This window comes from Mercenaria mercenaria, chromosome 7 (assembly GCF_021730395.1).
Source record: "Mercenaria mercenaria strain notata chromosome 7, MADL_Memer_1, whole genome shotgun sequence".
NCBI lineage: Eukaryota > Metazoa > Mollusca > Bivalvia > Venerida > Veneridae > Mercenaria > Mercenaria mercenaria.
The window spans coordinates 36,694,161-36,708,702 of NC_069367.1; the positions used below are offsets into that span (position 1 = coordinate 36,694,161).

The 14,542-nt window shown below is 34.3% G+C and overlaps 1 protein-coding gene across 1 annotated transcript in view; it reads right to left on the reverse strand.

The window, feature by feature from the left end:
• Positions 1-14,542, reverse strand: part of LOC123554395 (uncharacterized) — a 61,197-nt gene that overhangs the window by 24,914 nt on the left and 21,741 nt on the right. Inside the window, exons 4-10 of the mRNA XM_045344516.2 lie at positions 13,507-13,725; positions 8,858-9,076; positions 7,647-7,868; positions 2,440-2,658; positions 1,403-1,633; positions 857-1,075; positions 359-598 (exon numbers count right to left, since the gene is read on the reverse strand). Coding sequence (XP_045200451.2) covers positions 359-598; positions 857-1,075; positions 1,403-1,633; positions 2,440-2,658; positions 7,647-7,868; positions 8,858-9,076; positions 13,507-13,725 — 1,569 coding nt within the window. The remainder of the gene's footprint in view (positions 1-358; positions 599-856; positions 1,076-1,402; positions 1,634-2,439; positions 2,659-7,646; positions 7,869-8,857; positions 9,077-13,506; positions 13,726-14,542) is intronic.

A 14,542-nucleotide genomic window follows, 5' to 3' on the forward strand; every position in this document is an offset into this window, starting at 1 on the left:
AAATATTTTATTTGTAGTACTGTATATACAAACTCCTATGCAGTGATCTCCCTTGCCGCTACGCTCATATTAATATGAGTTTGCTATATATATACTGGTGGTTTTTACAAGTTTGAATGTCAGTCGGTAAATATAGAAATGTGATGATTCGTTTTAAGAATCAAGAACTAAAGTTAGACTTAATTAAGGTATTAATTTGCTAGACAAACTTGAAAAGAATTACGAATACGTATATTTTTGAAAAGTAAGATAACAAATTTTCTGTTTGATACTGAGTGTTTGTTGAATGATTAGGTAATCAGCAGGCACTACAAGGCAAAACTGTGTACGGTAAAGAGTTCTTTTTACAAAGACTTACTTATATCAAATTCAGGACCAGGGGGAGGAGCCTTGCAGCTCCGGCTCAGAGGATCGAACTTTCCTCCAACACATTCCCTGACATACAGTGTCCTTTCGTCTTGACATACGATGTAGTAATTATCTCGTCCTACAAATGATTCGTTGCCGTTTTCAAGGCCATTGCAGCTTGGAATTCTTTGGTTACAGGGGAGACAATTTGTTGAACCATCCGGACATACTTGGTTTTGTAGGTATTCACCTATAATGCAGGGAAATAATACAGTTATTTAACTATTGAAAAGTTTTAGTTATGCACATTATTTTCTTCAATAAAATATCAATACTCTGTGTTTTACCGTTTAGAAATACGCTATACTATAAATGCATTGCTTGAAAGAAAGAATGCAATAACAAAATGGCCGTCAAGAATAGTATCCATTACAACGTGTGTGGTATTGAGAAAAAGTACTTGAAATATGTTTAAAGGGTATAATCATTTTTGAAAAGAAAAACATACATGGTCCTTTGGGTTCAAATCTGAAAGTACACTGCACTGTCTGGTACGGGTCGCACGTCAGCGCATCCAGGTTGAAGAGCTGGGGATAGAGGCACTCCTGTAGATAGCTGTTACCCGCGGGTGTGAGAGCGGCTGTACTGCAGTTGTAATAGCGTGCACAGTTGGTGTAATGTGGGATAATTCCTGTTGGATTTTTGGTACAGAAGTCCTGGATTGACACTGCGGAACACAAAAATAATCGTATTTCAAGTTGATATCGGTACGTCGGTATGTAAAGTCGGAAGGGAGCATTGCTAAAGTTGATTATATTGTCTGATTTTATTAGTACATGTAGTACTTTAAGGGTATTATTTGGGGACTTTTACTGAATTGTAGATGCAAAACTGTAAAAAAAACCGTAAAATTTTACGTTTTTTGACAAATATATCATTACCAGCTATGGCAGTTTCAAGTTACTTCCAAGTTCTCTGAAGTAGCTAAGTTTGATATAAACTTTAATCTTTATTTGACGTTAGTTGAATTTTAACCTGTTTACCAGTAGTTTACCTGGGTCCAACTCCGTTGTACAGGCTCTTAAAGTAGGATCGTAAACTCCAAATCTGCAAATTCCTACAGTCTGAGTTCTCTCCCCTAGACAGGTCATGTAAAAGGGAGATAAATCTCTTCCGGGGTACGTATTGTTTCCGTCGAGCATACCAACACAGCTTGGAGAACGTTCAAGACATGGCAAGGCACACAGCGGACCCTCGCACTTTGTTGTAGTTGACAGATAGTCACCTGTTATTTAACGTTGTTTGTTTAATTAAGTGTGTTATTTAGAGATACATGTAGCAAAGCTATTTTGGAGACCATAATTTTCATACATCATTTCTTCACACCTGTGAAGAATCTGATCGTACTATTTACACGTGTGAAGGGGAGGATCTAGTGTTTTTCACAGACAGAACATATTCTTCATATTTTCCGTGAAATTTGAGACCGATCTCAGTTTTTATGGTGACATAAAATTGCACTTTTTCATATTTCTTTCTTTTTTTTTCTTTTTACAAGAAATTGCCTAAAGTACATGCTCCCCATTGTTGCCCAGAAACGCATTTGCGAGAAATTGAAAAATAATACATATATACAGTAGTTCTTAAAGATACAGCCATTCTACACGTTCCCATTCTACTATTTCCATGGCTTACTTTTTTTGTTCCTTTGCATCCATGTCAAAGGACTGGATGGAAAAGTTTCATGGATAGTTTGCAGAAATGTATATGCAGGTAGGGAAGTGATGCAAGCTGAATACAACTGCAATCGGCTTAATGTTGTTAGAGTTAGCTCTCTGTGTAATTTTCCATGAAACCATAAATGTCTAAAACAGCACACAATGTATATTTTCTTAAAACATAACTTCAAGTTGTTTTTCATCTCATTTGCTTTTCTCAGCTTTGGACGTGAAAATAAATATGACATACTGTAAGCACTTATATAATGTCCTACGAGTTACGAAATTTGGACAAATTTTACAAAATGTGCAGCTATGCGAACTGGATTCTACTTTCTGTGAAACTTATCTAAAAATACTTTTTTAAGCTTACACGGGGCTTTAGGTTCCATCCTAGTTCCGCAATTCACAACTTCGAAATCGTCGCACATCGCTGTCTGTGTGTTGTAAAGTAACGGATAGTCACACTCCGCCTGATACTTCACGAGACTTGGTTGCGTGATTGTCTGGCTGCAGTTGAAATATCTCGCGCAGTTATCAGGATCCGGAAGTAAAGCATTCGGATTCTGTTGACACTGACGAGCCACCAATCCTGTAGAACATCAAAGAAAAATCCTAATTATTTTAACATCGTTATCATTTAACTACAAACTTTCCAATTATTTTACATCTGTTGTTATCATTTCACCACAAACTCTCCAATTATTTTTTCATCTTGGTATCATTTCACCAGAAACTCTCAATTTATTTTGCATCTTGTTATCATTTCACCAGGAATTCTCCACAAACTCTCCAGTTATTCTACATCGTGTTATCATTTAACCAGAAACTTTCCAATTATTTTACATCTTTTTTGTATTTCATATTAAACCCACCCGGACTTGTTTTACATATTGTCGCCGTTTCATCAGAAAAAAAAGCCCAAGGATTTCTACATCTTGTTGTCATTTCATCTGGATACACCCCTATTAAATTTCAAATCTTGTTATTGTTTCACCAGAACCCCCCCCCCCACCACCAAAATATATTTGCAAATTGTTATAATTATATATCTTATGACAATATCACCCGATCTGCTTGTCTCACTACAGCGTTGATCTTATCTGTTTCTTTTTATTGCTATGATTAACGCATTGTTTTATTAGCTGTGCATATTTGAAAAAAAAAAAACAACAACAACAACATAGAGGCTTAATTGTGTTAGAGGGAAACTACTACGAAAGTAAAACCTCAATCCTGCAGAGGAGCAAAGAAAATTCCTAATTATTATATACATGTATCTAGTTACCATGTCCTGTTGTCATTTCACCACAAAATCCTCAATTATGATGTTTGGACCAGGTTGATAATAGAGCAGTTTGGAGTTAAAAGAGCGTACATTTAAAAAGCCACTATATGTCTTTATTTATTTAAGCACAAACTGGTGTGTTTAAAATTAAGATATTTGTAATTTAGTGTCATATTACATATTAAATTGCCGGAAACTTCATACGTAGCATTCATGTTGCACATTCGTATTGCATGACTTGTTTAATGTAAGGTTACCAAAAGTGCATGCAAAATATTGGATTGTAAATGCCAACTCCCTGTGTGTTCATTGAACACCTTAAATGTAGATTTAGACGCAAGAACAACATATTGAATTTGCCATATCCTTGTCGATAGTAAATGTTTGCAGGTGAAATTTCGCCTAGGTATGTGTAGCATTAAAAGAAGATTTTTTTTTTTCTAGCAAAGTTTCATTTTATTCTATGCTTACTTAATGATGACAGAGCAGAGAGTCAGTTTAGTGTTTTAACGTTTTATACAACCGTTGATTTGACGTCATATTTGTACTCCTTCGCGTGTAAAAACGATGGTATTGCCGTTCAAAGTTACATTCACTATGCATTTTGTACAGAAAGAGAACAAAGCTTTCTTTCTTATAAACAACACTGATGCAATGATATCAAGGGCGACTGAACCCGCGACGTCATTCACAAAAAGTATAAACAACAATGGCGTCGTTTGAAAAAAATGTTTTGAAAATCGGCAATAGAAACTTCAAATAGAATTGTTATAAACTCACAAAATAACATTCAGTTCTTAAATGTAATATACACTCAAATGACGTAAGCATCCCAACTCTTTACATGACATAGATCTACTCTACAACAGTAAAGATATTTCTCCCTTTTTTTAAGACTGGAGGGATGTGGGCTACATTATGTGTTTTTAAACTGGTTGAATCAGATTTAAGTAAATAACAACTGAACATTGTTTATGTCGGGACCAATGGTTCTATTGACCCAGTGAGTTCCTGAGGAGTAGAAAAACTTGGTACTTTATTGATAGGTTTCATTTTCATGAAAGTCTTTATCAATGAGGAAACTGAAGGCTAAATTCGAAAGTGTAGTTGATTATATGGCTATATACGGATATTAGGCAGCTGTTTTTGGACTCATCTAGAAGAGAAACTATAGCTTTTCTGGCTATCTATAGAAAGTGCATAACACACATTTTCTAAACTTAATCTTTGTTTTGATTCCGTTTGGCTTAAGTTCGAGAACGTTGTCTCCAGATATTATATCGGTATTCTCCGGTAACTGTTGTTACACAAGCCATTGCCTACCACTTCGTGAATATTGATTAGGTTCTTTAGGTACGGCAGGCGAATTGGAAATGCATCTTTCTACATGTAAATACCACATCCTTAAAGCTACCGTAGATTGCGAAGTTTTCGCGAAGGCTTTTTAGCGATTTCATGTCTTGCAGCCATATTGGCGGTGTAAAGAATTGCCGAAACGTAATTAATTGTGCTTATGGATATGATACGGACTAGTATCTACGTATCTTTCGAATTCGTGAATGGCATTTTTCGCGAATACTAACGATAATACAACCAAAGCAAATATTACGCAATCTAAAGTAGTTCTTTATGTTGGAAAGACAGACATAATAGTTATTGTCATTCCACAAGTCTGTTCGGTGTCCATAACGTACCAACGAAATGCACCAGTGATATATGGTAAGTAAGTAAGTGAATGGTAACCATAGCCCTTAGCCTGCTAATTTTCTAGAATGGACTGTTCCATCATTCAATTTGGACAATACCATTTATTATTCTAAGGGGTGTTCACTGAACATTTACCGACTGAATAGCGAACAGTGTAGACCATGCTGGCTGATCTTGGCCTGCACTGGTCGCAAAGGCAAAGGCAAATTCACTTGCCGCCACCAGACTAAAGGTTAAACATCAGACCACATAGACTTTTTTATGTCTTTCTGATGTGTATTAGTTAAAGATAACTGCCAGATTTCTATATTCACAACTGATGCCAAATATACATATGAGCTACTAAGAAAATGTTAGTAAACTTATTTCTATTAGAGAAATATCATATAAAGATATAACACAAGCCAAGAGCAAATACTGGGCATACTGAAGCAACAAACAAAGCGATATATTTCGAATAAAATTTATTCCACTTTAAATAAAGTAGTTCTTATAAGTTAAGCAAAAATAAAACAGTCATTGATACACTAGTTGTTAAAAGTAAAAGAAACAATCTTAAATTTTTGCAGCTTGACACAATTAGCGGTCAAGTTAAGACATATAACCATAAGCCCATTGTCAGTTTCTTTGCAGCATTTTAAGGACGTATGCTAGTATTTGGTGCGAAAATTTTCCCAATAACAGAATTTCTTCAAACTTCGGATATTGAAGGACAATCATCTAAGAAACAAAAAAATGCAATAAAAATCATAGGTCACCGGTATCAAAAAAGAGTTATCTGCCCTTGAAAACGGCATTTCCCCAAAAAATGACGTTTTCAAGGGCAGATAACTCTTTTTCGAATCCGGTGACCTATGATTTTTATTGCATTTTTTTTGTTTCTTAGATGATTGTCCTTCAATGTCCAAAGTTTAAAGAAATTCTGTTATTGGGAAAATTTTCGCCCATCTCATATACAGGGAATTCTAGCGTACGCCTTTAACTTTAATATCGATTGTATTTATGTGATTAATGTACAGGATATATCAAAATTACTAATTAGACTAAAGAATGATATTATGTCTGAACAATATACGCAAAATCACATCTTATGGGAAATACTGAGACGTTTTAGCCTTTGGTTTAAATTTCGATACAGGTTGATAATTTCTGGTTTTGGATATTGAACTCTTTCAAAACAATTAAATAGTATATTTCTTACAACAATAATACTGCAAAATATCCCTGCCAATATTTTATCATAAACTTATTGTGTTTTGGTTTGGAATTTTGAACGTTGGTTTTAACTGACACTTGCAAATGGAATGCTTTTAATTTTGGTTTTCAAACAAAATTTTAAAAATCGTTGTAGAATTCTCCGAGTATAGCCAAAAACAAAATAATTAATCCAAATTTGTGTAATATCTTTTAAGCTGACATTAACGTTTCCATTGAAAAAAAGCTTGTACAAAAGAACGAAACACTGGCAAATGTTCATAATAAACTATGATAATCATTAAGTGTTTTATAAGCGGATAATTTGAATTTAGTTTCCACGAAGAGAAATAAAGTAGCAAAGAAATTATACTATAAGATAGGACCTTACTTACTTTTGGCTCTTGTTTAGTTTTTATACAACCGGTAACCCAACAGAAGATATATACGTATAAAACATAAAAACAGAAACAGAAGCATTAGCAAACTACAATATCCACATCCACTAATCAACTTTACAACATTGCGTTACGCTTTGTTAGTAAAAGTCTTGTTTCCATAACATTAAAGCTCATAATGACTATGTTTAAAATGCGGCTGCCACATTTTCAGCTATGCACGTAAAATATATATAAAATTTATGATAAATCCAATTTTCCATAGTTGTTTTCTGAAAGATTGTCAAAGATTTGAATATTTATGAACAAAGTAGAAAGTTTTATTGAATCTTTTGTTTTTGATTACATCCTTTTATGACTCTAACTGTAAAAGTTCATTTGCAGTATTAGAAGTAGCGCTTTTCTAACCATCAATTATACATAACATCTATTTGGATAGCTATTTCATCTGTTTTTACCATAATTTTAAAGGATTATGTAATTTGTAATTGTTTTTATCATTGTTAAGTCTTCCATATAAAGTATCTTTATTAAAATTATCGTCCTAAATTACATTATGTTACAGAGGAGGAACGTTTCGTTTGAACTAACTGATATTAATGAAACGAAACTGGAGAGTAGGGAGACAACCAGAATTGCAGAAAAATAGGGAGGTTCTCAAATATTTTTTATGCAACACTCAAAACGTTGGAATAATAAAAGCCGCAAGCAAATCTAAACAAATCGGTAGGTCAGTTCTAAGGCCCAAAATGTATAAATATAAATATAAATAAATAAATAAATATGTATGCATATTTACATATGATTAAATGACCTCAATATGAGCATGACCTTGTTGCAGAAAAACATGACGTATCATATTCCTTTTGGACATTATCAAAGTTAATGTATGAAATAATATTTATATTAAAACTAAGCGTCTTTCGGCCGCTTCATTCGCTAAGAATTTGCCTAATTTCCAAGCCAACATTTCTAAAACTAAATCTGGTTTACCCTGCTCGGCAGTCTGTGTACATATTCTCAACATAGAGTCATACGTGTTGCCATTTGGACAGGTTTTGACGTCTATCACTCTATCAGAACGGCACATAATGTATTTGGTGTTTATGCCGCCGCCGGGGATCGGATTTGCGCCATCGGGAAGTCCAACACAGGTATAATAGGTTGCAATACAATTCTGCATTGTGCTACCGCCGATTGTGGTTGCGTATTCACCTGAAATTTGTTTAAGTTTGATAATATTTAAAGTTTAACAGAATGTTTACATATTAATTAATATAAACTTGCTTACAACCAACACTGAAAAGGGACAATGTTTGAACAAAGAAGTTCATATTATATAAGTTTTAACATGCAGCAAAGGTGAAAATTCCATTTCCGGCTTTATTCTACCTACTCCCTGATATTTAATCGTAATAGATATATTTTGCCGATCGATGTTGATGCTTTATTTTTCAAGTGCAGTGCTACTTGGTGAGTGTAATGAGAGACTCTGACGCCGCTTATTAAATATGCTCAGTGCCCCTAGAGTTCCTATAGATACGTTTTACTACATATCCATAACGTTCTCAGTTGCTATAGTGCTCTTACTGAATGGCTTGCCGGTCAATAGTCAAAATTATGGTACTAGAAAGAAGAAAAAAGGGAAAACGGCAGTTTTTCTTAGAACTTGGATGACATTACATGTCCTTGAAGACACTCTTGAGTAATTTATCACCTGTGATAAAATTTCAGAATTTTTTTTAAACTGTTTAATTTCTAGACCAATTAAAGGAAAAATGATATAATCAGTTTAACCCTTATCATGCTGGACACGATTGATTCTGCCTTTGCGACCAGTGTAGATCACGATCAGCCCGCACATCCGTGCAGTCTGATCATGATCTGCACTGTTCGCTATTAAGTCAGTATCTTTTTGGTAAGCACCCCTTTTAACAGTTAATGGTACTGTCCAAATTGAAAGATGGACAAAGTCATAATAGAAATTAAAGGGAATTGGTTAAAAAGTCTGAAGACTGAACTTGTCTCCTGTAAATTTTGCAAACTACTGTAACAGTAGAATAACTGATCAGGAATACTAGGCCTACTAAAATGATTCGAAATGGCCTACCAAACTATAAATCAACTAAATCTGATTTACGAATGAAAAACGGTGTGAAAAGATCCGCAAAATTACAGAAAACATGTATCAATTAAATACTTACATGGGGATTTGGGCTCGTATCTTGTCTGACACTGGACTTGTTCGAAATTTTCACACTTAGACGTCATGGTAGAGTATAATTTAGGATATGTACATTCCCCCTGGTGACGACCTAATTCTGGATGGATGGCTGCTGGACGACAGTCAATAAAGCGAGCACAGTTAGCAGGATTCGCTACTTTTTCATTCAAATGTTGGGCACAGTATATTTCTATGGATACTGAAAGATAAAAAAAAAGCGTTTATCAACATTTTGGTAAAGCGAGTATAGATATACATTTTATGTAACACTGGATAACCGGCTATTCTGACGCCCGCTGGACTAAAACCCCTGATTTATTATTGTTATTTATGAAATTGGTAGTTTTTTTCAACTTTCATATAATGCTTTTATTGCCTTTAATATGAATTAATGAAGAACTTACCTTTTTGAATGCGTTCGACAAAAAAAAAGAACATGGCATTTAAAATTATTTATATCAATACGAAATTTTCAGATTAACATATTAGTGAAATCTAAACTGTGTACTTCTAGACAAATGTGAAATTTGCTTGCAGTGTACTCGTTTCATCTTTAATGTTGTAGTTCATCGAAATCTATGCTTAAGCCATTTTTTAATGAAATTACAAACACAATTTTAATTTGACGATTCCATGTCCTATGCAGGTGAATGCCACTAAAGTAAATTATTATTATTATTATACCAGATTTATATAGCGCCATTTTCATGATCAACTTCACGTTCAAAGGCGCTTTACATAATTTAAATGCAGCCACATATGCAGGGCGCATAATTCATTCTCTACTAGTACAGACACAGAGCGATCTGACCAGAGGGACAGAGAGATCAGAAATCAGATACAGGCTTATCCGGCTAACTTAGCCTAGCTCGTTGCGAATAGACAGACTGGTTTTTTAACGTGCCCAGTGTATAGCACTGATACACGCAAGGATATGCGCATATTGCTAAATTCTTTGCCACCTTTTGTACTACGGTGTACTTACTTTTTCAAGGGCAGAATAAACAACTTATGCAAATTTATCTCATTAATATTTATCGATGATGAGTTCACAGTTTTAAAGACACGTTTGAGACCTAAATTCAAGGTAAATGATTTACTTAGTACATTACATTATTGTTCAAAAACAAGCATTAAGTTTTATTGGAACTAAAATAATTCATAATACCAAGATTTTCTGTAAATAAATAAGGGAAATATATTTTCAGAAATTCGCGCACGAAGCAGTAAGCATACCTCAGTTGGCAAAATGAAAATAGTGTGTACATTTTATGCATATTTCATAGAAAAGGCACATAAAATGTTATCGTCTTTTTTTGTAGATGTTTTCTAAAAACGATAGTTTGCGATATGTTTGACTACTATAACGGCACGTACAAGTACAGATTCACTCGGTATGTTTTGATTTATTTCTACCTAACGACACCTGATCCCTCATGAAAACGCATTACAATTGCTTGTTTAACCTATCACTCAAAAGACATTTAGCTGAATACGGAAATACAACAGTACGTTTAGTTATGGCACTACAGTTCCAATTAACATAAATAGGTAGGATTCTTGATTCCTATGACATTTGCAACTAACAATACCTAGGCATGAAGGTATGTGTGCATTTTTTATATGCCCCCGAAGGTGTGTTTGTGTGCGTTCGTCCATGCAAATTTTTGTCCGGGCTGTACCTTCAACATTCATAGGGAATTTGAAAATGATCTGACACAAACGTTAACCATATTGAGAAGGTGTGTCGCGCTTACCGACCCGGGTCGGGTCTCTCAGGTCAAGGTCACAAAATGATATGTGATTTTTTTTTCGAGTCCGGTCCATATCGTTTTGACACAAAGTGGGATTTTAAAATAAGTTTTCACAAATATCCATCTAATCCCAAGTGTGTGTCGTGCCAATGACCCGGATCTCTGGGTCGAGGTCAAGGTCAAGGTCAATATTTGACATATCGGTTTTCTGCATTAATTTTGTTTTTGTTGTTTTTATATGGATTTAGAAGTTATTTTGTGCAAATATCTATTTTAGCCTGAGAATATGCTATGTGCATAATTCGGGTCACTCAGGTCAAGGCCAATGTCATTATTTAATTTTTCATTTATTTTGCGCAGACAGCTGTAGCATACCTGGGCACGCTTCAGGGGCATTTGTCACTAATAGTGACAGCTCTTGTTTGTATAATAAATTCGTTCCTGTGACACTTGCGATTTACACTAGGTATGGACATATGCTCTTTTTCTATAGGATCAATTAGTGCCCATGACACATGCGATTAATATAAATTAGGTATGTATGCAAGCTCCTTTTAAAAAAAATCAAGTAATGCATACGACACTTGCGATAACATGCAACTTAACTACTTATGGATGTATGTTTGTATTCTATTAAATCAGTTGGTTCCAATAACACTTGCAGCTAACATATACCAGATATGGATGGATGCCTTTCTTCTTTAAAATCACATGGTTTCTATGGCACTTGTGGTAAACATTAACTAGGTATGGATGTATGCTTTTCTTTTATAAAATCAACTGGTTTCTTAGGCACTTGCGATAAACATTAACTAGGTATAGCTGTATGCTTTTCTTTTATAAAATCAACTGGTTTCTTAGGCACTTGCGATAAACATTAACTAGGTATAGATGTATGCTTTTCTTTTATAAAATCAACCATGGCTTCTATGGCACTTGCGATAAACATTAACTAGGCATGGATGTATGCTTTTCTTTTATAAAATCAACTGGTTTCTTAGGCACTTGCGATAAACATTAACTAGGTATAAATGTATGCTTTTCTTTTATAAAATCAACCATGGTTTCTATGGCACTTGCGATAAACTTTAACTAGGTATGGATGTATGCTTTTCCTTTATAAAATCAACTGGTTTCTTAGGCACTTGCGATAAACATTAACTAGGTATAGATGTATGCTTTTCTTTTATAAAATCAACCATGGCTTCTAAGGCACTTGCGATAAACATTAACTATGTATAGATGTATGCTTTTCTTTTATAAAATCAACCATGGCTTCTAAGGCACTTGCCATAAACATTAACTAGGTATGGATGTATGCTTTTCTTTTATAAAATCAACTGGTTTCTTAGGCACTTGCGATAAACATTAACTAGGTATAGATGTATGCTTTTCTTTTATAAAATCAAACATGGTTTCTATGGCACTTGCGATAAACATTAACTAGGTATGGATGTATGCTTTTCTTTTATAAAATCAGCTGGTTTCTTAGGCACTTGCGATAAACATTAACTAGGTATAGATGTATGCTTTTCTTTTATAAAATCAACCATGGCTTCTAAGGCACTTGCGATAAACATTAACTAGGTATAGATGTATGCTTTTCTTTTATAAAATCAACCATGGCTTCTAAGGCACTTGCGATAAACATTAACTATGTATGGATGTATGCTTTTCTTTTATAAAATCAACCATGGTTTCTAAGGCACTTGCGATAAACATTAACTAGGTATAGATGTATGCTTTTCTTTTATAAAATCAACCATGGTTTCTAAGGCACTTGCGATAAACATTGACTAGGTATGGATGTATGCTTTTCTTTTATAAAATCAACCATGGTTTCTATGGCACTTGTGATAAACATTGACTAGGTATGGATGTATGCTTTTCTTTTATAAAATCAACTGGTTTCTAAGGCACTTGCGATAAACATTAACTAGGTATGGATGTATGCTTTTCTTTTATAAAATCAACCATGGTTTCTAAGGCACTTGCGATAAACATTAACTAGGTATGGATATATGCTTTTCTTTTATAAAATCAACTGGTTTCTAAGGCACTTGTGATAAACATTATGTAGATATGGATATATGCTTTTCTTTTATAAAATCAGTTGCTGCCTATGGCACTTACACTTACTAGGTATGGATGTATGTTTTGCTTCTATAAAATCAATTCGAGTTAACTTATGCAACATAATAGGTCAACTTTGCAATAACTTACATATAAATGTTGTATTGCATATCTGTAGTTTTTATATAAAATGAACAAAATTGAACAGAAATGATCCAAGTAAGACAGAAATTAAATCTGAATTGTACATTTGTTTATGTCCTCTGCGGCATACACACTTTTGAAACAAAGCTTATTGCTTTATTTTTGGAGCTACCTATTTTAATAATCGTCTACGCAAAGATTCGCAACGAACGTATATGTTCTAAAAATAACCTATATTTCATTGGCCGAAACCGCACATCATCTTTCAAAAATATATTTCGTTAAACATGACTTTCTAAAAATAGAATGGAAGTTATCTATTGTTACTTCCAAACATTAAATATGTTGCAACAAATATTTGTTACTTATTCATAAACCTGAATCCATATATAATAAAACAGGCATTGACTCTTGAGCCATTGGATATTATGTAATATTCCCCGGAAGATGGCACTGTTAACCTGGGCTATCGCATCGGTCATTTATTGCCCTCTTCCAATGAATATTACATCATATCCAATGGCTCAAGAGTGAATAATTGTATTATCACCTGCATGTAAAGGCCATTTCTTGGCATTTTCACAAGGTTGTGTTTATAGACAGGTATTCGTTGTACATATTTAGCTATTTAGACAAGTCCTTTAAAGAGATTACTTACACATATCTACATCTTTGGTACACATCATTTTTATTGGATCGAACACGTCACCATTTGTACATGTCTTTGTGCTGATGGTTCTATTGCCTCGGCACATTAGGTAGAATTCTGTCAAGAGCCGTTGGGGATAGGGGTTTGGACCATCCGGCATACCGCTGCACCCTGGCGTACTTATAACCTCGCAGTTGGCACCGGAACCAGCGTGTTGAACATAGTCACCTGGATTGAAATACAAAAATGGTGAATACATCTGAATCTTTCCAAAGTAAGCATTTATCCTACGCAATTTCCTACACAAATTGCGTTTTTGTCTTGTGTCAATTTGAATGCGGAAGTGGGCGAGGGTTTTTAAGTGCTTGTTAATTAAGAAGTGAAAGCCGATTTTTGTAGGGTTTTCATATGAAAAAAAGAAAGCTCATAGATTATCCTGACACAGCCAAAAGCGAAATGTTATACCTAGCCGCAACGCATGTCTCCACGGTATTATGCGCCTAATATAAAAAATGCATAAAACATTTATCGATTTTTTAATGTTAAAATTCAGGTGGACGTTTTTACATAAAAAATGAAAGCATCAATGCATTGCCATGGGGAAGTTACTTTGGCTTGATAACGCATTTTCTCTTTGCTTTTATTTTTAGAAAAGCCTAAGATAGATCCGTGGGCGACTTTAATCCTTATATCTTGCAAAATGTTTCAAACGTTGAAAATGAAACTTATATGTTAAATACGATAATATGCGTATAAGTGTACGGACGCGTGACCGTGACCGATTACTGATTTCTTCAACAAAAGTTTTCTAAAACTAGGACAAAGCATGGTCGATCAAACACGAAAAATAGTGTTTTCCAAATTATATCAGTTTTACCGCAGCCGCTATACAAAAGCATGCTAATATTTAAACAAGGCAGTCTGAAAGACAGCTAAATCCCCCGCCACTGCTATAGACAGTGAAAGGGAAAAACCTTTGATTTTAGCTGTGACCTTGACCTTGAACTGACATGGCTGACTCATGAATTCTGCACAACATCTTGAT